Source organism: Actinia tenebrosa, unplaced genomic scaffold (assembly GCF_029948245.1).
Source record: "Actinia tenebrosa isolate PJP-AT-01 unplaced genomic scaffold, QUT_ActTen_1.0 PGA_scaffold13__45_contigs__length_12533684, whole genome shotgun sequence".
Taxonomy (NCBI): domain Eukaryota; kingdom Metazoa; phylum Cnidaria; class Anthozoa; order Actiniaria; family Actiniidae; genus Actinia; species Actinia tenebrosa.
The window spans coordinates 10,352,358-10,375,079 of NW_028292573.1; the positions used below are offsets into that span (position 1 = coordinate 10,352,358).

At 37.8% G+C, this 22,722-nt stretch overlaps 2 protein-coding genes across 2 annotated transcripts; one reads left to right on the top strand and one right to left on the bottom strand.

The window, feature by feature from the left end:
* The first annotated feature begins 733 nt into the window (after nt 1-733).
* LOC116301895 (uncharacterized) lies at nt 734-17,076 on the top strand. The gene is given in 21 exon segments (XM_089029012.1): nt 734-857; nt 1,433-1,451; nt 1,958-2,136; nt 2,932-3,169; nt 3,524-3,642; nt 3,858-3,885; nt 3,887-3,928; nt 4,402-4,476; nt 4,837-4,980; nt 5,658-5,825; nt 6,002-6,073; nt 6,345-6,524; nt 6,982-7,140; nt 7,633-7,858; nt 8,002-10,862; nt 11,551-11,681; nt 13,314-13,398; nt 13,765-13,809; nt 14,081-14,389; nt 15,034-15,243; nt 15,632-17,076. Coding segments are annotated over 21 exon segments (5,601 nt in total). The 5' UTR covers nt 734-741; the 3' UTR covers nt 15,827-17,076.
* Nucleotides 17,077-17,688: 612 nt separating this feature from the next.
* LOC116301899 (uncharacterized) lies at nt 17,689-21,989 on the bottom strand. The gene is made up of 2 exons (XM_031711068.2): nt 21,503-21,989; nt 17,689-18,958 (listed from the first exon to the last, which is right to left on the bottom strand). Exons 1-2 carry the CDS (start codon nt 21,710-21,712, stop codon nt 18,737-18,739), a joined length of 432 nt encoding a protein of 143 aa, XP_031566928.1. The 5' UTR covers nt 21,713-21,989; the 3' UTR covers nt 17,689-18,736.
* Between the last annotated feature and the right edge of the window lie 733 nt (nt 21,990-22,722).

Below are 22,722 nucleotides of genomic sequence, written 5' to 3' on the forward strand. Positions count from 1 at the left end.
ATTGCTGAAGATTGAAATCTAATTTTAAAAAATGGATTTAAAAAAGAAGACAAATCTTATGTGGATAAGATGGGATTTGAACACACCAAAAGAAATTCAAAAAATACGATTCCACTGTGCCATACCCCCGAGACATCCGCAGAGCTGAGGCGGCGTATGGACTTCGGACCTGACGGCGATTAAATCCTTCTGCCCTTGGGTGTACGAATTACGCAAGAAAATGTTCTAGCCGAAGCATCAGGGGAGAGACCAGCCGGTCCCCAGACCATATCGGCTAATCCCTTGCATCTCTGCCACGCACGGAATCGGTTGAAAATATTATGTTAAAAAGTCTAGTCTATTCGGTGCATTGTTTTCACAGCTATTGTTATGCTGATTCACATGGAACCGTGGTCCAGTGGATAAATCGTATTGTCGTTCAAGATACTGAGTCAAGCTCGTCTTAGGCGGGTTAGCACTTGGATGGGTGACCTAAACATTATACCTACCTACCTTTGCGCCTTTTTTAGTTTTTCTGATTTTTAATTTACAATAATAGAATATAAAATAGTGAAGCTTTTTTATTTTTGAGTAACCTATTCCTGTCTACCCAAATCCGTCAAATTGAAATATAGAAAAGGAAAATACTAAAAGATATCATAAGGGCATCATGACTCGACAAACTTCCGAGCCAGTGATTGGGCTACCTGTGGTAACCCTTAGCCACGTGATGTATTCCCGCCATCATCTGTGTTTACATCCATGGCGGATCAAGGTTCACAGCTTCAAAATTTAGACTTTTTACCAGAAAACTTAAATGTAGCCTTACTTGATTTCCAAAGACATGGAGTTCGTTTTGGTATCAATAACAAAGGAAGGTAAGAGGAGGTATTTCGTTACGATCTGCTCGTTCTTTGCCTGAAAAATTTGGTTCAAAGTTTGACAAGCTTGAGCTCTCTTCTTTTAAAATGTCCTTTCTTTTCTTGGTAAATTCTTCCCCCAAATGAATAACAATAATATTTCAACCGGATCCCCTTTCATTGATGGTGTAATGAATTTAAAGACCTATAATTCTCGTGCCTTTGGCTGTTTTGTTGCTGGCTGTGCTGTACTTCATCGTGGGGATTTCCTTTCAAGTTAACAGTGCAGAGGCCGTGACAGGGCAAGTGAACGTTTTACAGGGCAAAGCTTTTAAATCCCTCACTTATTCTTCTCGTTAAACTTTTCTTCTCTTTTTCCTATTTATATTATGCAAAACAGTACTAGAATTCCCCTTGTTTCAATCTAAACCTTCACTAACATTTCAAACCAGCTTATGATGCCCCCCCTCTCCCAAACACACACACACACGTGTTTTAAAGGACTTAAGAAGACCAATATCAATATTAAGAGTTCTCTTTAATTTACTGATAAAGTCTTAATGATTGTCTTATTTGATTCACATGTACTACAGATGTCTTATTGGAGATGAGGTAAATACCTTTGGTAATACAGTATCAATAAATCCATGTATAGTTTCTCTTAATATATATTCAAACAAGTGACTGTTGCAATCATGAATTCTGATTGGCTGCAGAAAATGAAATAATAATATCAGCTTCACATTTCATGAAATTTGAGCAAAAGTTCCAAAATTACAAAATATATATATGTTCTAGTTGAGACCTATGGAATTCCTAAAGATTTTTGGTACCCTCATTTCGGCATTAAAATACATGTACCAGTATTCATTAATATCAACAGTAATGCTATTGCTGCTACTCTGATATCTTGATGCTGAAACTAGACCACCATGAGTAAATAAAACTGTAAATTATTAAAGATCTCAAAAATTAAAAATCCAAATATTTATCACCACTTTACAGAGAATTATGAGTCAAATGAGTCAAACAACTATTGAATCGTAATTTTGAAGTATGTTGAACATTTCCATATTAGAAATACAGTAATTAGAATTTGTGTATTGTTGTTGTCTTAGATGGGTCTTGGGAAAACCTTACAAGCCATTAGCATTGCTTACTTCTACAAAGATGAATGGCCATTGCTTATAGTTGTGCCATCGTCCATGAAATACCCATGGATTGAAGAAATTGAGAAATGGATAACAGATTTAGAACCAGGGGATATAAACCTGATACGTTCTGGTACTGATATCAGGTACTTTAAAGATTCAAGCCTCATAGAGGCTTTGTACCATAATGTGACAGCACACATGACAGGAGGCAGGAACAATTGAATCTGTAGTATTCTAGTACCTTCTGTCATGACTGCCATCACATGATGGTGTAAAGCCTCTATTAGGGTACAGCATTTGCTCTTAATATGAAACTTCTATGGGGAATAGTGAGCTCTAACAGTCCAGCTCTCCAATAGATTGTTTTGATGACTGTTTCAGTTGCACTGTTTAAATATGAACCTCTAAATGCTAAAACTAAAAAATCAATGACCTAGAAAAAAAAACAGTTTTGACTCTTGTGAAAATATTTTTTTTACATAATTGTTGTTTCTTAATGATTTGAGGTTTAGCATGATGCATGACATTTTTGAATCCTTAGTGTTTTAAGTATTTTTAATTCCTTTAGAGCACATGTTCTGTCTGATGTATATCATCAATATTTATGAGTTAGCACACCAGCTGTTGCAGACTTTAAGCTTTCTTTCATTTGTTTTAGTAAAAAATATTTTGATAGGTTTTTATCATTGTTTTTATAATTTACCTCTATCCTTGAAGGGTTTTCATTGAGGGTCAGAAATTGGTGAATATTCCAGTATCTGAACAAATTTCAGTTCCTGCTTAAACTGCTTAAACGATGTTCACCTATCATTTTATAACTTCATAAAAGCAATGTCCTTTTCTTCTTCTTTTGCTCTTTTCCTTCTCCTCTCCCCTCTTCTCCCTTTGCCTTATCGTTTTCTCTCATCAGCTGATAAGCATTTTAATCCTTTTTTCAGTAACATCCCCACATCCAAGATAAGCATTCTTGGTTATGGTCTTTGTGGGGACAGAAGATCATCCAAACTCCTCGTCAATGCAATGAAAAAACAACAGTTCAAAGTTATAATTTTGGATGAGAGTCATTACTTGAAAAACAGGAATGCTGGTCGTACCAAGCTGTTGCACCCTATTGCTAAGAGTGCAAAGAGGGTCATTCTGCTAACAGGCACTCCCTCGCTAGCCAGACCAGAAGAGGTATGACATTTTTATTTATGCTATTGTCTTTTATTGATTTGTACTGCATATTTATATAATGGCATTATCCAAGTACCCTGCTAGCATAGATCTTTTTCCTATTTCTATTTTCCTACAGTCTTTCGCTTTACTGGCTTTTGTTTTTGTTGCTAGATTATGAGCTAGCCAAAGAGTCCTAACTTGGCTTTGATTAAGTGTGGAGAATTTTGCTTACTATAGTTTAACTAGAGAATTCTTTGATCTCCAACCTTTCAATTAAAGCCCTGCAACACTTGGTGCCTGGTCAAATGGCATCAACAGTTAGCAGTTCCTATTGTTGTGAATTTTAATTTCTTTTCTGTTCATATCTTTCAGTTGTATATTCAGCTGGATATCGTTCGGCCTGGTGTGTTTGGAACCTTTTCTGCCTTTGCTAACCGATACTGTGAGGCTCATTATGAAGATGTGGGAAAGTTCCGCAAGTGGAACACAAGGTACAGTATTTAAATGACTTTACACACACATTGGAGCAGTTTTCCTATGTCTGTGAAAAGCTATATGACTGTGAAAGGCTTGAAGCACAAACTTGGTCATGACAAACCAAGGCATACACCAGACCAATCAAATTTATTAGTGAATAGAGCACAGAAAGAGCTGTTTATATTTGATAAGTAAATGTGTTTAACATTATTTATTTAATTTTTTTCAGGGGTGCACGTAGATTAGATGAGCTTCACTTACAGGTTGAGAAATGGAATGATGATCAGAAGGACTAAAGAAAAATGTTAGTGTTTAACTTTCATTAAGGCAGGAAGGAAGAAGGAAGGAGGGAGAAGGAAGGAAGGAAGGAAGGAGGAGGAGGAAGGAAGGAAGGAAGGAAGGAGGAGGGAGGGGAGGAGGAGGGGAGGAGGGAGGCGGAAGGAAGGAGGACGGAACAGGGGAGGGACGGGGAGGAAGGAGGCAGGAGGAAGAGGAGGGGAGGCGTGGGAGGGGGGGGGAGGGCGGAGGGAGGGAGGAGGAGTCGGGGAAGGCGGGTCTCGGTCGGTCTCTCTCGCTCTCCTTTGTCGTTCTGTCTTCTTCTTCTTCTTTCTTTCTTCTTCTCTTCTTCTTTCTTCTTCTTTCTTCCTGTCTCTCTGTTTCCTTCATCCATTTATCATTCATTTATCATCCATTCATCCATTCATTCATCCATTCATCCATTCATTCATCCATTCATTCTTTCATTCAATTTATATGTGAATTGCATATTTTCCCAGGTACTCAAACAACTTCCTCCAAAAAGAAGACAAAAGATTACATTTGACCTTCCTGAATCAGTGCATAAAAAAGTAATAAAACACATTCATTTACTGATATCTTCTAATAATGGCTAAAGTTGTGGGGGGGGGGGGGGAGGGAGGGAAATGGATGGATGAATGGACTAGATAGATAAATGTATGGAAGATGCAGTAGCACAGTCATATAGATGAATGGGTGGATGGATGGTTGAACAGATGGGTTATTAAATGGAATCGTATATGCATATGATGGACAGATGGATGATTGATGGCTCAATACTGTAGTTTAATGGTTAGGCTATAGTATGGACATGTCGATAGATGGACCATTGGAAGGATGGATTGATAAGGGAATGGATGACAGTCGATTACTGAATTCTTTCTTTCACTGTTCATTTCCTTCATGGCTAGGAGCTCTACCAATTCAAAGCAGAATTCAAAAAGCACCATCGCACCATAGAAGACAAACAAGCATCACCTAAAAAGAAAAGTGAAGCTTTCTTTGAGTTAAACAGACTTTCTACTGTGCTTTATCACTATACTGGAATAGCCAAGGTAGTAACCATACTATAACTATGTCCTTTTGTTCACATATTGTATTTTAGTTGAAACAAATGTGTCGTAGTGGATAATTTTATCACCTTAAATAGGAATGATAATAGACTGAAGTTTCGGACGTTAGTCCTTCGTCAGAGTCAATGAGAGAAAGAGAATGATGGAGGGGTTTATATAGTGGTGTAGGGAGAAAACAAACCAATAAGAAAATAGCAAGTCGAAAAACAAGAGAGAACAAAAGGATCGAAAATAATAATGGTAGGTGAGAAGTGGCTAATTAAAGGTGTATTTTAGTATAATTTTAGACTCGAATTAACATAGAGTTTCACACGCTGTGATTGGTCGAGCAACCAGTGATTATGAGACAATATTCACTGGTTGAGGTTTGCCAGAGTTTGCCAATAAAAATGTACTAAAAAGGTTTTTATTCTGAATTTCGTCTTTTTCTGGTATTCTGAAGTCTAAAATTATGCTAGTTTTATTCATGTTGTACTCATTGAATATGGGGAAACTCGGTGAGTATTCATCAATATTCAATTCAAAATGTAAGATTCTCTTGTGTCTTTGTTTGTTTGTATGTTGATGTTCAATTGATACTAAAAAGAGAAAGGGAAGTATAGTTTCACCTACAGTATTCTGGTAGGATAGTTAAACCAGTGTTGTCCATTATTGCACAGGCTGGTTCTATACAGCACTATATAACTGATCTTCTTGATGGAATGGAAAACAAGTTTATTGTATTCTGTCGGCACAAGCAAGTTATTATGGCTGTCATTCAACTGTTATCCAAAAAACATGTGAAGTATATACACATTGATGGCAGCGTTCCTTCTTCTGTTAGAGGGGTTAGTTCTTTTCTTCCTTTCTTTCTTCCTATTGCCTTTTTTCATTCATTTATCTATCCATCCTTTCTTTTTTTCTTTCCCTTTTTTCTCCTTCTCTCGTTCATTCTCCTTCCATCTCTGCTAAATTCCAATGCATTGATGTTGAAGGGCGATATCTTAATCGTTTTTTTTTGCAGACACTGGTGACCCAGTTCCAGAATGACCCATTAATACGTGTTGCAGTGCTTGCCATTGAAGCTGCTTCGTTCGTAAGTTGGTATACTGTTATCTCAAAGATTTTGTTTTGCTACCTACTCTCTGTGGGATGTGGACTTAGACAAGTCCTGTCATTCACTACACCATGCTGGAGGACAACTGCCGTGAAAATGAATGGTTTACAAACATCACTCCCTGTAATGGGCTCTATCCTTAAGCTGCTCCACACTTACTACCACTACACTTTGATTTTTACGTAGAAAAGAAAACTGGAGAAAAATAATACATCAAACAAACTTTCTAAAAAATTTTCTTTGTTTCAAGGGATTGACATTAACAGCTGCTGATCACGTGGTGTTTGCGGAGCTCCACTACACGCCTGGTGTGATGATGCAAGCAGAAGATAGAGCACACAGGATTGGACAAGTCAATGCAGTCAATGTCCATTATCTTGTAGGGAAGGGGACATTGGACGAGGTCTTGTGGGGAATGCTCAGGAAAAAGGTTAAGTTCTTTTTCGCTAAATATATGCTTTAAACTGTTGCCACGCTCGTTGATTTGAACACATGTAGCAGGTTGTTATTGGCAGCAACAGCAACAGCAAAAGCAACTTTATCAAAAGCAACTTTATCAAAAACAGCAAAAACAACGACAGCAGCAGTAGCAACAACAGCAGAACAAAAATAACAAAAGCAGCAGCTGCAGCAGCTGCAGCAACAGCATGACAGCAGAACAACAACACAAGCAGCGGCAGTAGCAACATGAACAGCAGCAGCAACAGCAGCAGAACGTCAACAATAGCAGCAACAACGACATGGAAACTAAACAATACAACATAAAGGACAACATTTCCTTAACAGTGCAAAAAGGAGCACAAGAGAAAACCAGTACCACATAACTGTTCTTGCTCCTCCATTGCTAACTATATTCCTCGCTCATTCTGATTGGTTGATTCTCTCAGATCTACGTGACAAGCAGCGCACTGGATGGCAAGCTAGATGAATTACATGCAGACGAAGGAGATGAAGAAATATCCAAACAGTTATCAGCCTGTGCAGCTTGGTTGAGAGAGGAATCTGTAGACAATGATGAGGACTTGCAGGGATACTTGTTTTCACAGGTTGGTACCTTCCTTCGCATTGATGGTATATTTTACTGCATGTAAATGACATAAGACACAAAATGATAACGTTGATGATAGTAATGATGATGGCAGTTATGATGATGATAATAAAGATGGTGTTGTTGGTAGTTGTATTGGTGGGGGGGGGTAGTGGTGGTGGTGGTGGTGGTTTTGATCGTTGTGGTGATGGTGTCTTGGTAATGATGATGATGATAAAAATGGTGATGTTGATAATCGTGGTGGTGATGGGGATGGTGATAGTACTTGTCATGATGATTATAAGGGTGTTGATGGAGTTGGCGATGATGATGATGATTATAATGATGATAAAGATGGTGGCGTTGGTAGTGGTGATGCTACATGTCGTGATAATAATAAAGTGGTAGTGACCACGACAAAGAAGATGATGATAAGAGGATGATCGATGGTGGTTGGTGGTAATCGTGAGGGTGATGACCCTCAGCGTGTTTTTCTATCAAATTCTTTCAGAAACCAAAAAAATCCAGGAATAAAATAGAGGGACACAAAGATGTACGAACGTATTTTACTCCACCAATATCAACCAGCAAACCTTCTGAAATATCACTCCTGGATTCAGACGAGGATATGGTGGACGTCCCTTCGTCCCTTCCCTGCACGAAGAAAGAGTCTGTAGACAATACGACTATGTCAATCGACGATAGTAGTGAAGATGGAAATGACGAGTATGATGAAGGTAATAATGTTTTTTCTCTTAGAATGTATCGGTTGTCTTCAGTTGATGCCGGCAGGGACGTCAGTTTGTGTTGAAATTTTAATTTACTTCGAATCGTCAGCAAGCTCCATTTTTATTTGGATATCGTATATTCTATTCTGCAGATGAGTTAGCCAGCATGCTGGTAGAGGAGAATGACAGCCCAAATGAAAGCGAATCCTCGTCAGGCAAGACCGCTAAAGCTGAAAAGAACCTTTCTTCCTGTGACAAGAATTCGAAAAAAGGGAAAATAATGAAGAAAATAACACAAGTGGCCCGCGTTAAGAACTCAATCAAAGATGTGAATGCTCATTTGTATGATTACAGCGAAATGGCGGACAGCGAAGAGATTTTCCAGTCTTACATTGGTGATAATGATGACAATGATGACGACGATACCGATGAAGGTGATGATGACGATGACGATGACTTGAAAGCACGAAACCAAAGCTGTCATTCATCCCCGTCATTATCTCCTTCCAATTTAAACAGCCGTTCTAGTCCAGAAAATTCAGAAAATGATAAGAAACCTTCCACTTCGTTAAAAGATCGGACGAACATCGACAGAAGCATCACAACCAATCGTCCAGATCCAGAAGATAAAGAGTTTGAGACGACGAAGGATGAGTCACTTGAACGATCAAGAAAACGAAATCCATTCTCTCTCAGAAATAAAGGAATGAGTGACAAGATATTTTCTTCCAAGTTGTTGGAAAGTGATTCAGATGACGATGACTTTGTTGCTCCGACGCCCAAATCATCTCAAGAACGAAAATACGAACCAGTACCTAACACTAGCACCCAAAGGGATAAGGAACCGGTCCTTAGTAACTCATCTACCAAGTCTTTCGTCAATGAAAAACAAACATTACCTCTGAAAAAGAAGAAAAAATCTAAAACACGGGCGAGAACTACCGATGCAGCCCCATGGTCTTGCGGGGCTTGCACGTTCATCAACGATCCACAGATGATAGAGTGTTCAATGTGTTTTACTTCAAAACAACCGAAAAAACTAGTCGTTAATAGCGAGGAAGCCATCAAAGCATCAGCTGATTTTAACGAGAATGACCAAAAGTTATTTGCCACCAAAATTGAAGACAAAACGTCAGATTATTTTTCTGGAAATTCTACAAATACAGAAACTTCAGAAGACACTCAAGCTTCTACAAATTCTGTTTTATGTCAAGATGAAAGTAGCTCAATGGATTTATACCAGCCGTCTAGTAAAGTAGAACGAGAAGAGAAAGAGAGAAATGACTTTAAGACAAAGCGCTCATCTGTGTTTAAAAACAGCTCTTCAACAAACTTGTGCGACGATGAAGATTTAGACGACTTTAGGGGATCATTCTTGCAATGGTCGTGTTCTGCTTGTACGTTGTTGAACGATGCAATGCTTAATGAGTGTTCCGTGTGCATGACGCCAAGAAGACGAAGCCAGAGAAAGACGAAAAGTAGATGGTCAACTTGGAGTTGTGAGAAAAGACGACTAGAGAGATACGAGAAGTCATATAAGAAACAATCCAACACGCAGAAGGCTAAGGAGGACCATGACAGCAAAATGGGGATATCTGCAGAAGAAGAACACAGTGAAATTGGTACTTGCATTGATGGAAAACTAACAGACCGACAAGAAGCTGCTCCTCCTAGTAAAAGTACCACCAAGTCAAGACAACGAACTCGAACTAGAAAGAAACTGAATATGGGAGACCAAGTTGAGCGAACGTTGCTTGTCGATGAGAAAAGCATGTCTGTAGATAAGGGTCAGATATGTGCGACTGCCGACAAGGTTGAGGGAATGGGTGAGGAAAAATGTAGGCAAAATGATGCGGAGGAAGGAGAACAAGTGTGTGATAGGACAATAAAGTCTGGAGAAGAACATGAAGAAACCGAGGAAAATCCTTTTCTACTGGAGTTTTCTGATTCTGATGACACCGAGGATGACAGAGGCTCTCATGTCAAGGAGAGCTTGTGTGGTACGAGGACAGTACACGTGGGGCGAGAAGGGGGCAACATGTTCAATGGGATACAAGAACAAACAATAATGAGAGGAGAAGAAATCATAGATAACAGCGATGAAAAGGACGGCACTACTTGTGACCATGGTTTAGGGAGCAAGTCGGTCAAGTTGGCGGAACAACAAGGACGAGAAGACGATGAAGATATTCATGACGGAAAGGAAAGCTCGAGTTGCGAAAATGATCTCTTAAAACCTCGTGAAGACAGCCAATTGATTATCGCAGAACAACAAAAAACAAGAGGAGAAAAAACCATAGAAGAAGATGAAGACGTCCATGACGGAAAGGAAAGGTCGAGTTGCGAAAACGAGCCGACAGAACCTCATGAAGACAGCAAATTGACCATCGCAGAACAACAAAAAACAAGAGGAGAAAAATCCATAGAAGACGATGAAGACATCCATGACGGAAAGGAAAGGTCGAGTTGTGAAAACGAGCCGTCAGAACCTCGAGAAGACCACAAATTAACAAGAATTGCAGAACAACAGACACCGGGAGTAGATAAAAACATTGATGATGATGATAAAGTCAATCCGGCCGTAACAAAGAGCATTTCCCCGTGCAATAATGGCCAGCTAACTAATTCTCCAGGCCAAGATAATTCAAAAAGCGCTGAAGACCAAAAAGAGAGCGAAAAGGAAGTCGTAGGTAAAGAACAAGACAACATGACAGAACAGCAAGTACGTGAAAGAGAAAGAGTTAATATTGAAAGCCATGAGGACGACAGCTTGTCTAACACCAAGAAACCTGATGAAGAAGAAAGTCTGCGAGAACTCCAAGAAGCTGCTGAAGAAATCTTTGGAGACGATGAGGATTTTGACGACTTGTCCATGGGAAATGATTTCGCTAACAGTTCTAAAGAAACTAAAGTCAATGATGTTGTGGTGAGAAAGCCCAAGGACCCTCCTGAGCCAATCACGCTACAGTTCTCGTTGAGTTTGTACACAGACCGTGTATATCTTTATGATGAGGTAAGGTGTATAGGACTTGGAATTTTGAAGTAGATCTATGTTCGTGGTTAACGTAGATCTTATTAAATGCTGGCCCAGAAATTTCTGTTTATGTTCATTCTGATCCAAATCAACGCGCGCAAAGATACATGGGAGTGAAATGAATATACGGAATTTTGTAATAAACCAGGACTGCGCGCGTAAAACAATTAGCACATGTGTAAAAGTGGGTCCAGTTCTGCACTTTTTAAAAGCGTGCATCCCTTTCCATGAGAATAATACGACCAAAGCATTTATTTAAAAAAATGAACCAAAATATATAGGCCTCTTCTCAGTTGGATAAACAGGATGCATTGTGGTCTAGCTTCGGTACAAACATCACCATATAAGGCATGATGAACAAAAGAAGCTAGATTACAATGCACCATGTTCGCTGTGTCAGAAAAGGTCTTTGGCTATGACATTACATGCTCCACAAGAATTAGGAATAGATGCTAGCGTTTCACCATCACGTGACGGCAGCCATGTTAGATGGCAGGAACAATACATGAAATATTACAGTATTTTATGGATTACGAAAGTTAGTGTTTAATCTTGGGTGGGTGGTTGAGCAAAGTGGGTAATCTGATAACATTAAATCTATAGCACTTTTTTTATTTGACGACGAGTTGATTCAAATACTAATCATAAATGTTTCTATCCCTTGCAGAATGATCATTTCTTGCAATCGAGCTTCACGATGAGCGACGTGAAGAATAATAACAAAGAGGACCTGCCACATATTCTGCAGCATGAATACAATTACAAACAAGCAAAAAGAATGATCCAGGAGTGGGATAGGTAAATGTATCTAGACAAGTAAGGCTTAGGTCAAACGTCGAACTTCACATGAGCCGAACCTAATTCACACAATGGATAATGATTTCATGTTCGTTATTTACATCCATTCGATTTTGACCCGTGTTATTCGATATTTTGATCTATTCGATTTTGACCCGTGTTATTCGCTATTTCCATCCATTCGATTTTGACCCGTGTTATTCGATATTTTGATCTATTCGATTTTGACCCGTGTTATTCGATATTTTGATCTATTCGATTTTGACCCGTGTTATTCGATATTTTGATCTCTTCGATTTTGACCCGTGTTATTCGCTATTTCCATCCATTCGATTTTGACACGTGTTATTCGATATTTTAATCCATTCGATTTTGACCCGTGTTATTCGATATTTTGATCTATTCGATTTTGACCCGTGTTATTCCACATTTTAATCCATTCGATTTTGACCCGTGTTATTCGATATTTTGATCTATTCGATTTTGACCCGTGTTATTCGATATTTTGATCTCTTCGATTTTGACCCGTGTTATTCGATATTTTAATCCATTCGATTTTGACCCGTGTTATTCGATATTTTGATCTATTCGATTTTGACCCGTGTTATTCGATATTTTGATCTCTTCGATTTTGACCCGTGTTATTCGATATTTTAATCCATTCGATTTTGACCCGTGTTATTCGATATTTTGATCTATTCGATTTTGACCCGTGTTATTCGATATTTTGATCTATTCGATTTTGACCCGTGTTATTCGATATTTTAATCCATTCGATTTTGACCCGTGTTATTCGATATTTTGATCTATTCGATTTTGACCCGTGTTATTCGATATTTTGATCTATTCGATTTTGACCCGTGTTATTCGCTATTTCCATCCATTCGATTTTGACACGTGTTATTCGATATTTTAATCCATTCGATTTTGACCCGTGTTATTCGATATTTTGATCTATTCGATTTTGACCCGTGTTATTCGATATTTTAATCCATTCGATTTTGACACGTGTTATTCGATATTTTGATCTATTCGATTTTGACCCGTGTTATTCGATATTTTGATCTATTCGATTTTGACCCGTGTTATTCGATATTTGAATCCATTCGATTTTGACCCGTGTTATTCGATATTTTAATCCATTCGATTTTGACCCGTGTTATTCGCCTTTTGCTATTATACTCGACTCATGTGAAGTTCGACTTTTGACATGAGGGATATTTAGCAGTGAAAACAAACAAGGGCAATTATATTCTATTGCAAAGGTTAGCTTTCCTCCTCGTTCTCACCATTCCAATTTTCTAGGTCGTCATTTACCACGTCTTCCCTTTTTACCATCTTTCCTTATAAAACTCACTTCCATTTGACATAAGGTCTTGTCATAGTTAACTATGGTCTTGTGAACATTTTGACAAATTCAAAGCAAATCTGAAGACAAATTTCTTTGGTATGACTTATTTTGACTTTATTGACTTGTATTTCGCATTAGTGCACTTCACATTGTCTCAATGCTCTTTACATTTATGACCAGTGGAGGACTCATGAATGATTTGTTAATACCTTAGTGATATGCCTCCAAACCGGGGTATTCGTTTTCTTTCTTTGTTAACATTCTATTTTACCACCCACTAGGCTTGGAGTTCAACAAAAACGTACACTATCAAAGTCGAAGTTGCTGTTTATAAATCCTTTCGAAGCGTATCGCATGGCCAGAGCAGTAAGTGAATGATTTCAGAATGAAAAATATTGATCACCGTATAAATTGTATATAATAAATGATTCTTATTCATTTGTTCTCACGATTGAGGGTCATTCGTAAAAGGACCGGCGTGGATGATTTTACCTTTTTAATGAATAGTGGTACCTTAAATACTAATTGTTTATATTACTTAGTTCACATCCCCTGTTTTTCTATGTTAACATTTACCTCTGATGTATACAGTCTTTCTATGTTTTCCATTCTCACATTGAAAAAAAACTTGAATCAGCCAGTGTCTAGTCGGTATGCTGGCTCTGTCTGATGTCTCGTCTTTCGTCTTTCTCGACTTTCATAATTTTTTAACCCCAAATTATTGTTTTCCAGTTAAAAAGTGAGGAATCTTCAACAAATGTTCGACATCCAGGCAAGGTAGTGTATTATGAATGTTAACCACTAAAACTACTTATTTGTTATCTGTTTTATTTCCTCTAAAAATAAAAGTTAAAAAAAAAAACCCGAACGTTGTTAGTAATATTGGAAATTGCCCAACGTTATTCCGATCAATGTCCTTGGAAAAGATCGAGAGAAAAAAACAACTTAGTTCTGCGCTTGCGTATCGTCGCTGTGATTATGTAAGCGCTTCTAGAGAAAACCAGACAAACGCCATTTCTAATACTTGTCTTTTATGCTCCTCGCGCAGGAACTTCGACTTCAAAAAGTAATAAACGCAGCGTTGGAAGTTGGAGGACAAGTGAAATTAGTTACCAGAACACCAGCTACCAAGAAACGAAAACGAGCACCCACGGAAAACGAAGGCTCTACGAGTAACGTACGAAATCCTGACGAGGGAACGACGAGTACTTCATCTAAGGAGTTCTCCTGTGCGCAAGCTTTTGGTCCCGATGGGGTCCCCCTTTGTCTTTACTGTAAGAAACCTGTTGATTATGGTACTTTGGGTAACGATTGGGACTCAAGGTTTTGTTCTCATGATTGCAAAGAAAATTATCAGGTAAGAAGCAGGGAGTCAAAATATGTGTAGTGAGAGCTTTTGCTACTTTCGGAGACTTCCACAATAAATTGAATATTCTCTTCTCTTTTTCTCCACGGCTCAAACAATTCATTTTATAGAGGTTTTGCACCATCACGTGCCCACGCCCATAATACAGCTTGGGCTTCCTGTCTTTAGATGGCAGAACAATAAAATCCCATTGCTCTCAGGAATTGAATTCTTTCGCATGCAAAACAGACGATTGTATTCTTCCTGCCATCTAAAGGCCGGTTTAGACGGTACGATTTTCGCCTACAACTATCGTATACAACACGCTCGCATCTGTCGTAGGCGAGTTGTAGACTTGATTTACACGCTACGACTCGAGTTGTAGGATGGCGCGAGCGTGTTGTATACAATAGTTGTAGGCGAAAATCGTACCGTCTAAACCGGCCTTAACATGGCTGCCGTCACGTGATGATGCAAAACCTCTATTAATGTAATTCTTATTTATTACTGGGTTGCCTGTGGCAGCCCAGTCATAAAATACGTCTGGTTTTGTAAAGATTAATGTTTCTTTCGGTCAGTGGAAAATAAAATTTAACCTTGCGAACCTCTGTGGAGGCATTTCGAGTAACCAAAGCCCTGCTATCTCTGTTTTTCAGATTCGTATCAGTGGAACTGCAGTCAGGCGCACTCTCTTTGAAGCAGAGCAAGGAGTGTGTCAGCTGTGTCACTTTAATGCTCATGTGTGTTTTCAAGGCGTTAAGTCGCTTCCGAAGAAGGATCGGCGCGCGTTCCTGGAGAAAAGTGTCTACTCTGACCTCCCCCCACAGTTGCTGAATCGTATGATCGTTGATCCAAAGGAGGGAATGGTAAGACCTTTAATGATTATTTGATTCTAGTTCTATTCTTGATTCTATGTGGGTTTCGTTAGATACGGTGTGTTGCAGTAATGGGATATGCAATGCTTTGCGATACAATGTTTTCTATGGTCTAATTACAACTGTTGACAAGTGATGATACTGAGAAAATTCCTGGACACGCCTGTGGTATAATGTGATTGAGTAATGTCATGTGACATGGTGAGGTGTTCAGGGCATGTGAAATATGTGATGCCTTTCTTCTTTCTTTCTTTCTTTCTTTTTTTTTTTTTTTTTTTTTTTTTTTTGTCTTTTTTTTTTGTTTGTTTTTTTTTTTTGTTCTTTCTTTCTTTCTTTAATGAAACTGCATCCTCAAAGCATGTCTATTCTTCGGCTATAGTTTTGGGAAGCTGACCACATCGTTGCCGTAGTGGAGGGAGGAGGGGAATGTGGCATGGAGAACTTTCGAACACTGTGCGTACCTTGTCACAAGAAAGTCACTAGAAAACTACTACAACGTCTGAGAACAAAACGACAAAGACTAGATGTTACTGGATCTCAAACTATATCGACTTTCCTAAAGTCAAAGAGCTGATATTGGTGTTTTATAACTGGTACCTAGTTCCTTCGCTTCACCTTGAGCCAACAGAAAAACAGAATGCGCGAGAGCCTGGAACCGAGATAGTATCTTGTCATAGCTTTTTAATGAAAATGTTTCCCTTTTCGTTCTCTAACTTTGAGGCAAGTGACAGGCAGGATTTCTGAGAGCCTGAGACCGAGGTAGTGTCTTTGCTTCATTCATGGCTAACGCAAAACTGTCTATATCTTGTTCTTGTACAAGATAAAACGACGTAAAAAAATGAATGATATTGATTGACCGAACGCAAAACTGTTTCCCAGTTCCTCCTACTCACTCTGAGACCAGCAATAAACGGAAAGTGAGAGACGCTGGAACCGAGGTAGTGTCTTTTTTGGACAAGATGAAACGAGGTCAAACTAAAATACTTCTTAAAGAAACTTCTTGAAGAAACAGTTAAGGTTTCATAGTGAATTTATCTTCACCTTGATTTCAATTGTTTTGAAAGCTGAGTTTTTTAGTACCTATGAAGAGACTTGGTGCCTAAGATCATTTCTGTGTTTTTTAAACATGGTATGGATGGTTGTGGTTTGGAGCGCGAAATCTGCGGTTTATTAAAAGAAAGAAGAAGGACGTGCATAGACTGGAGTTCAGTTTCTGAATCCGTCGAAGGCCGGGCGTCCCTTTCTCCGTACCTGATAGAGGAGAAGGGGCGGGGCCCGCCAAATGACTTCTTCCTTCCAGCCCCCTCACTACCAGCAACAGAGGTTAGGCATGGAAGATAATTTGCGCTTTGGAATTTAAATGAACCGATCATGAATTTTAGACAAAGAGTATTTCACAGTTAAGTAAAGTATTCCTGGTTAAACGAGAGACTTAATACCAATAATCTTAATAACAATAGTCCAGTTTCGAATCCAAAATTACCGCTGTGTTTCTTGATTACAGACTCATTTACACAGGGTTAGCCTCGTATCAGTCTTTCATTTTCACAAATAACAACGGTAAATTAAAGAATGCACAACTTCAACAATACAAACACTTTGAAACTCGATGGACCTTGACTGGAATACGTGAATATTCTGCACAAAGCCGAGGCTAACCCTGTGTATATGAGTCTGTGATAAAGAAACACAGCGGTAATTTTGATTCGCAACCAGTTTATACGGACGGTTACGGTTAAAATATTTTATTATTATTAATATATTGAAAATATATTGATATATTGAAATTATTTTATGAAATGATATTATATTTAATAAGTAACAAAGGAGAATATACTATGAAATATAAAGAAAATATTTTCGTATAATTGAATATGATTATAAAATTATATCTGCAAAATAAAAATGTTTAGCTTTTATGCCTGCATCGACGACTGTTTGTATTTAGTTATTCGTTAAGTTTTTTTTTGTTGTTGTTTTTTTTTTTTTTTTTGTTTGTTTTTTTTTTGTTTTTTGTTTTTGTTTTTTTGTTGTTTTTTTTTTTTTTGTTTTTTGTTTTTTGTTTTTTGTTTTTGTTTGTTTGTTGGTTTGTTTTTTGTTTTGTTTTTTTTTTTTCCTTTATTTTTTATTGGTCAGTGAAGGACTGCTTGGCAAAGCCCGAGAAAACCGCACGCAACTTGACTCATCTTGTTCATCGATATTTTCTTGCTGTCTGGATGGTTATTGAGTAGTTTTCGTATGACTGTGTTCGTGCAGTGAAGTTTTCACCATCATACTGTGTACAACGCTACCATGTTGCACAGAATGAAGCGCGTGGTTATTTTTTTAAATACTCAAGCCTTGGTAGAATAATAGAAAGTCAAATCACAGGGAAGGTGCATTTTAGTACCATGATTAACAACGAATCTTTTCTCAATAACCACAAAATTAATACCATTTTTAACTTAATGCCGCGTTGCGCGTCAGGTCCTTTATTGATGTAATAATATTCCTAATGAGATTTCCTTTGTCAGGAAGATTTTTTTCTCGGGGAAGTCATAATTGTTAATTCTAAATAAAAAAACAAATAGCGCAAAATTCAATATACTCACGTCATTTCCGACTGACATTTCTTTCAAACTAGATCTGAAATATTTTCACTTGTTTATATCGTACACTATTTTGTTCATATATATGAATGTTTAGGCTTACATACTTTGTTTTCCTTTACATATATGGCTCTGGTTTTCCTTGTATTTTGTTGAATATTTGTTTTGATCTCGTTTCGTGACAAAATTAGATTAATTTTTTTCATGTTTGCCTCAGGATAATAAGACAGACAGTCTACCAATCATACCAATGGCTAACTTAATTGATTGAAGTGTTAGAGTCTTGAGTTTCCTAAGCATAGGATCATTGCCAATGCTGTTGGCTTTAATTTTTAGCATTTCCAAAGATATTAAGAAATAGAATTTGCCTAGAAAATCAACGCTTGCGAGGATAATACGTCAATGCATATAGAAAAACTGTTTTGAATAATGTCTGTACAAATACAGCTCCATCAAGTGTTGAAAAGGACACGTGACTTTGCTCTTGGCGAGCTGCTTGAGTCCTCGTTCCTTTTGGTCTCCGTCGAAGAAACCCGGCGTAACTACCTTTTTTGGTTGCGGTGAAATCCTTTTGGTAACTTTCAATCGTTATTTTAGCCAATCAGAAAACAGTAGCCGGTAGTTTGATTGACAAGAAGCGTTATCAACTTTTTCATGGCGGATACCAAAAGGAATGTGGGCTCAAAGTACGTTCCTGAATTTGAAAATGATTTATGTAATGAAAAACAGCTGCACAGCATTCAAAAAAGTCGGAGATAGTGTATTAAAATGCTAACAAATTTGTTCAATCGAACATTCTTTAAATTACCAAAAATTCATCATTTCTCTCCGCACAAAGCAAATTATCTTGAAAGCTCCTGCGATTATGAGTTTTGGATTATAAATACAATATGTTTCTAGACCACCATAGAGTAACTCTTTCGTATCAACGGTCTCCCGTCTCTTGCCCTCGGTACTATTTTTCTAGGTGATAAATCGCTTAAGTTAGCTGCAACGTCTCCTCCGTTTTGTTCCATTTCTTCTAGCATTGCGGTATTTTCGTCTTTGATGCGTTGTATCGTCGTCCTTAGCTGAATAAATTGACGTGTAAGAAATTTGTCTTGATGACGCATGTCGGTCTAAAAATAAAAAAAAGAGGAAAAAATTGTAAAACTTGAGTGGGACGTTCCCTGCATTTAGCTTGTCGATGGTGGCGTTTTTTTGTTTTGTTTTGTTTTGTTTTGTTTTTTTGTTTTTTGTTTTTTGTTTTTTTCATTTTAGACCACGTGTCATTCCCTAAACATTAAGATACTTTGTGACCCAATGGGGTGGATTGGGTCGCTAGCCTTTCTTCTTTTGAGTCTTAACAACAAAAGGAAGAATATTACAAAATATAAAGAGAAAATTGGCTTTCTAGGGTCTCCCACCCCACCTCCTGAAAACATTTCTATGACATCATATGGTATCCAAGCTTAAGCCCGACGAATGTTTTCCCCCACTCTTTTACTAAATCAACTTTATTCAAAGGACTCGTATCTTATGAGACCGCAAAAAATGACAGCCATACTCAATTAGAACAGAGATGCGCCGCATGCAAAGGTATCGATATTTATTGTAGTGACTGTCAAGTGTCATCCTCTCGAAATAGAGACGTCATTTCCAATCTCATATTTAGTGAGCTTACATAGCCAAATATGGAAATAAATTTGAAACAGAGATTTCAAAGACTGTACACTCGCATTTTAGAAGTCTCCATATTCATTCCTCAAAAACAGCTTGCAGTAATGATATACAAAAAATACATTTTTATGGCAAGAAGTTTGTACTTCAAAAAATGATGGGATACTTCGAAAAAGAACAACAGAAAATGGACTAAAGAAAGCAGTGTAATTGGTACAATTCTTATCTTTCAAATTTTAGTCCTCGGCGCTAGTAGACGCTGGTCCTACAAAACTATCGATCACCATCAGTTGGGCGATCACGCCTTATTTATAAACGGCTACCTTTTTCCCCGCGCAATTGTCTACTATAATAATGTGAGTTTATTTCTTTACATGAGCTACATTTAATAAAGACTTAACTGCGCTAAAGCCTTGTTAAGCCCTTTTTAATCACAGCAGTTTAAACTTTAAAAAGCGAGCGACATTAGAAAAGAGCATTTTTGACAGCAGAACAATCCTTTGCCTGACGAGCTGAGCGGATGACGTTCAACCAATTCATCTTTTTTGAGGTCAAAAAATACTTCTGTCTAGGTGCTTCAGATTTGAGCAAACACACAAAGCTTGTGTCATTGTGGAGTCTGTCAAAGAAGATATTGGTCGATTGAGTGGTTACAATATTCCTGTTGCCATACAACGATTTATCAAGCACATTAGCGCTAGCTAAGACGGCTTTGCATTGCATGACTTGCCTTAAGCGATACTTTTACTATTATTGTTAAAAATATTATATTATGTCTAGACCTTTAAAGGCTTCTCTATTCAAATATTGTAGTTTGGTAGAGTATTTCAACGTAGGCTCTTCAATTAGCCAACACAATGTAATGAATTCCGCCAAAAAAAAAACATATCTCCGCTCTAATTTTCCTTCAAACGCGTTGACAGTTTTTACAATACTGCCCTACGCGTTCGATGGCTTCAGCATTCAAAACACGAACATCAGAGTATTCAATATAGAAATCTTATTAATCTATTTACATTGAACTTTAATTCTCCTGAGTCGGGGGCGGAAATTCAGAAAGAAATGCTTTGAAAAAAACCTGTTTTATACAGTAGTTATGGGATCGATAACATGAATAATTGCCAATGGTTTTCAATTGAAAACCATACCGGTGGAACCTCAAAGGCAGAGACTTGTAAATCAATGGTTTTCCTTTATTCCTCGCCTCGATCTTTCATTTTTCAAAATTTGCACCTCGTCTTAAGAAAAAGCAGCATGTAATCCTGTAATATTTTGAGATAACCGAGATAAACTTGTTGACAAAATGCACAGACGATTTTAAGTACAATTTCTCTCCAAAGTAATTAAGCTTTGCACACTATATTATCGTCTGTAGTGATAGAAACACGAAAATATGAAACGTGAATTAGAAATCGTCCAGTCTTTCAATTTTTTTCAAAATTCATTGTGTTCCTGTGACTCGGTTAATGCTTTTAATTTTGAAATTAGATTCATTCGGATTGAAAAAGAATTCGTTTTTCACTAAAACCAAAAGCAGAAACCATATTGCTATAGAAAGAGCGCTCTGTTATGAGTAGCCAGCTGTCAGTTCATTGAAAATATTCTTTTCAAATAAAAACAAACAGTTCTAGCCTGACGCCGAATTAAATTTTAAATTCAGTCTTCTCGGAAAATCGTGTTTGAGGTAAATAAAATTCGTATACATCCAGGAAGGTCCTACAGGGAATGGTTTGTTTGTCACAAAAACGTTTGCCAGCATGTTCACTGCCTCTATACACGAGGTCATAAATATGAATGAAAGCGAAGAAGTATTCGAAAAAATGAATTTATCATTACAGCGTTCTCTTTAAACGAGAAAACTATTAAAACTATAGCTATAGTAACTATGGAAAACGTTACTATGAACCTGAATTTTATATTTTTAGTGTGTAGAACAAGGCTCAACAGTAGCTCTACCTAAAGTAATTCCCCTACACGTTTTTCCTCGTTTTTCAATCTCTTACCAGTTCTTTTCGTATCCAAACAAGAGCAGATTCCAGCCTGGCCTCTCGTTCTTCAGTCGTCCCCTCAGAGTTTATGACCGGTGCATTTTTGACTTTGTATTGGTTTATTATATCATCATTGTTCAGTCTGACTGGATTTCTCCTTACTCCATTCCAAGTGAAGGTTTGTAGTGGGAACGAATGTCTCTTTACAAGCCCTACGCCGTTCATTTTACTATATGCCTGTAAATAACACCAAGGATCTGGCACCTTAATGACTATATATATATATTCTCCAAAACGAAAGTCGACCCTAACTCGACCACTATATGAGAGCTGACTGAGAATCTTGGATCGATTTTTCTATGCTAAGCTTGGGATTTTCCCGGCTAAGCAGTTCCGATGAATAATTCGGTATGGAGGCGAGCACAAGGCACAAGAATATGCTGGTTTGAATTGAATCAAAGGATCAAGAGATTTACATACAAACTTTGAGTATACAAATATTTTGACGACCCGTGATAGGCCAAGACCATCAATACGGGCATTCGTGTTGATAGCATCTTGTTATCTGGATTATTGATCAACTACTCAATTCCCCTAAACTTCGTTTTCGTCCATAAGTTATTTTCAAATACTTCAGTAATGCATAGGTAAGAGGAATCTCGTATTTAATCAACGTAATCAAAACCTTGATGGACGTGGTGCGGTAAATATTATGTTTATTAAACAAGATTTGAGTGCAAATCACTCTGTTGAGCCAGTCCTAAGTAGCCTATCAGAAGATCTTCCGCTTGACTCGTACGTTTCTTTACATTGCATTAAGATTTTGTCACAATGGACAGTGACCACATAAAACAGTTTGACAAGATTTCCAACATCTGTCATCGAGAATGATTTTTGGATTAGCTCACCACAGACAGACTAAACATGACTGTGAATGAAAATTGTTGGACCTGCCAATTGTTTTGGTCAACACAGTTGGTGGACAACGCGTACGTGCGCCTTAAAGTAAACAGCAAGCAAGAAAAGAAGCAAAAACAACGCGCAAAACCCTATTAACCTGCTTGATGCACCTGTTGGAACCACGCCCCACACAGGAACCCCAATGCAAGTATCTTTGCTTTCCGTATCTTAAACGAAGACAACTTCAAACATAAATTTGAAAAACGCTGTACATCATTGCAAGCTTTGATTGTAGTCAAACATTAGCATGTCAGGAAGCCACTGCACGTTAATCA

What these genes read in the sequence shown, in the direction of transcription:
- LOC116301899 (XM_031711068.2), bottom strand. Translation starts at nt 21,712, where the DNA reads ATGAACGGCGTAGGGCTTGTAAAGAGACATTCGTTCCCACTACAAACC. An exon ending in TTTGGATACGAAAAGAACTG is followed by an intron (nt 18,959 to 21,502) that starts GTAAGAGATTGA and finishes TTTTATTTTTAG; the next exon opens with ACCGACATGCGTCATCAAGA.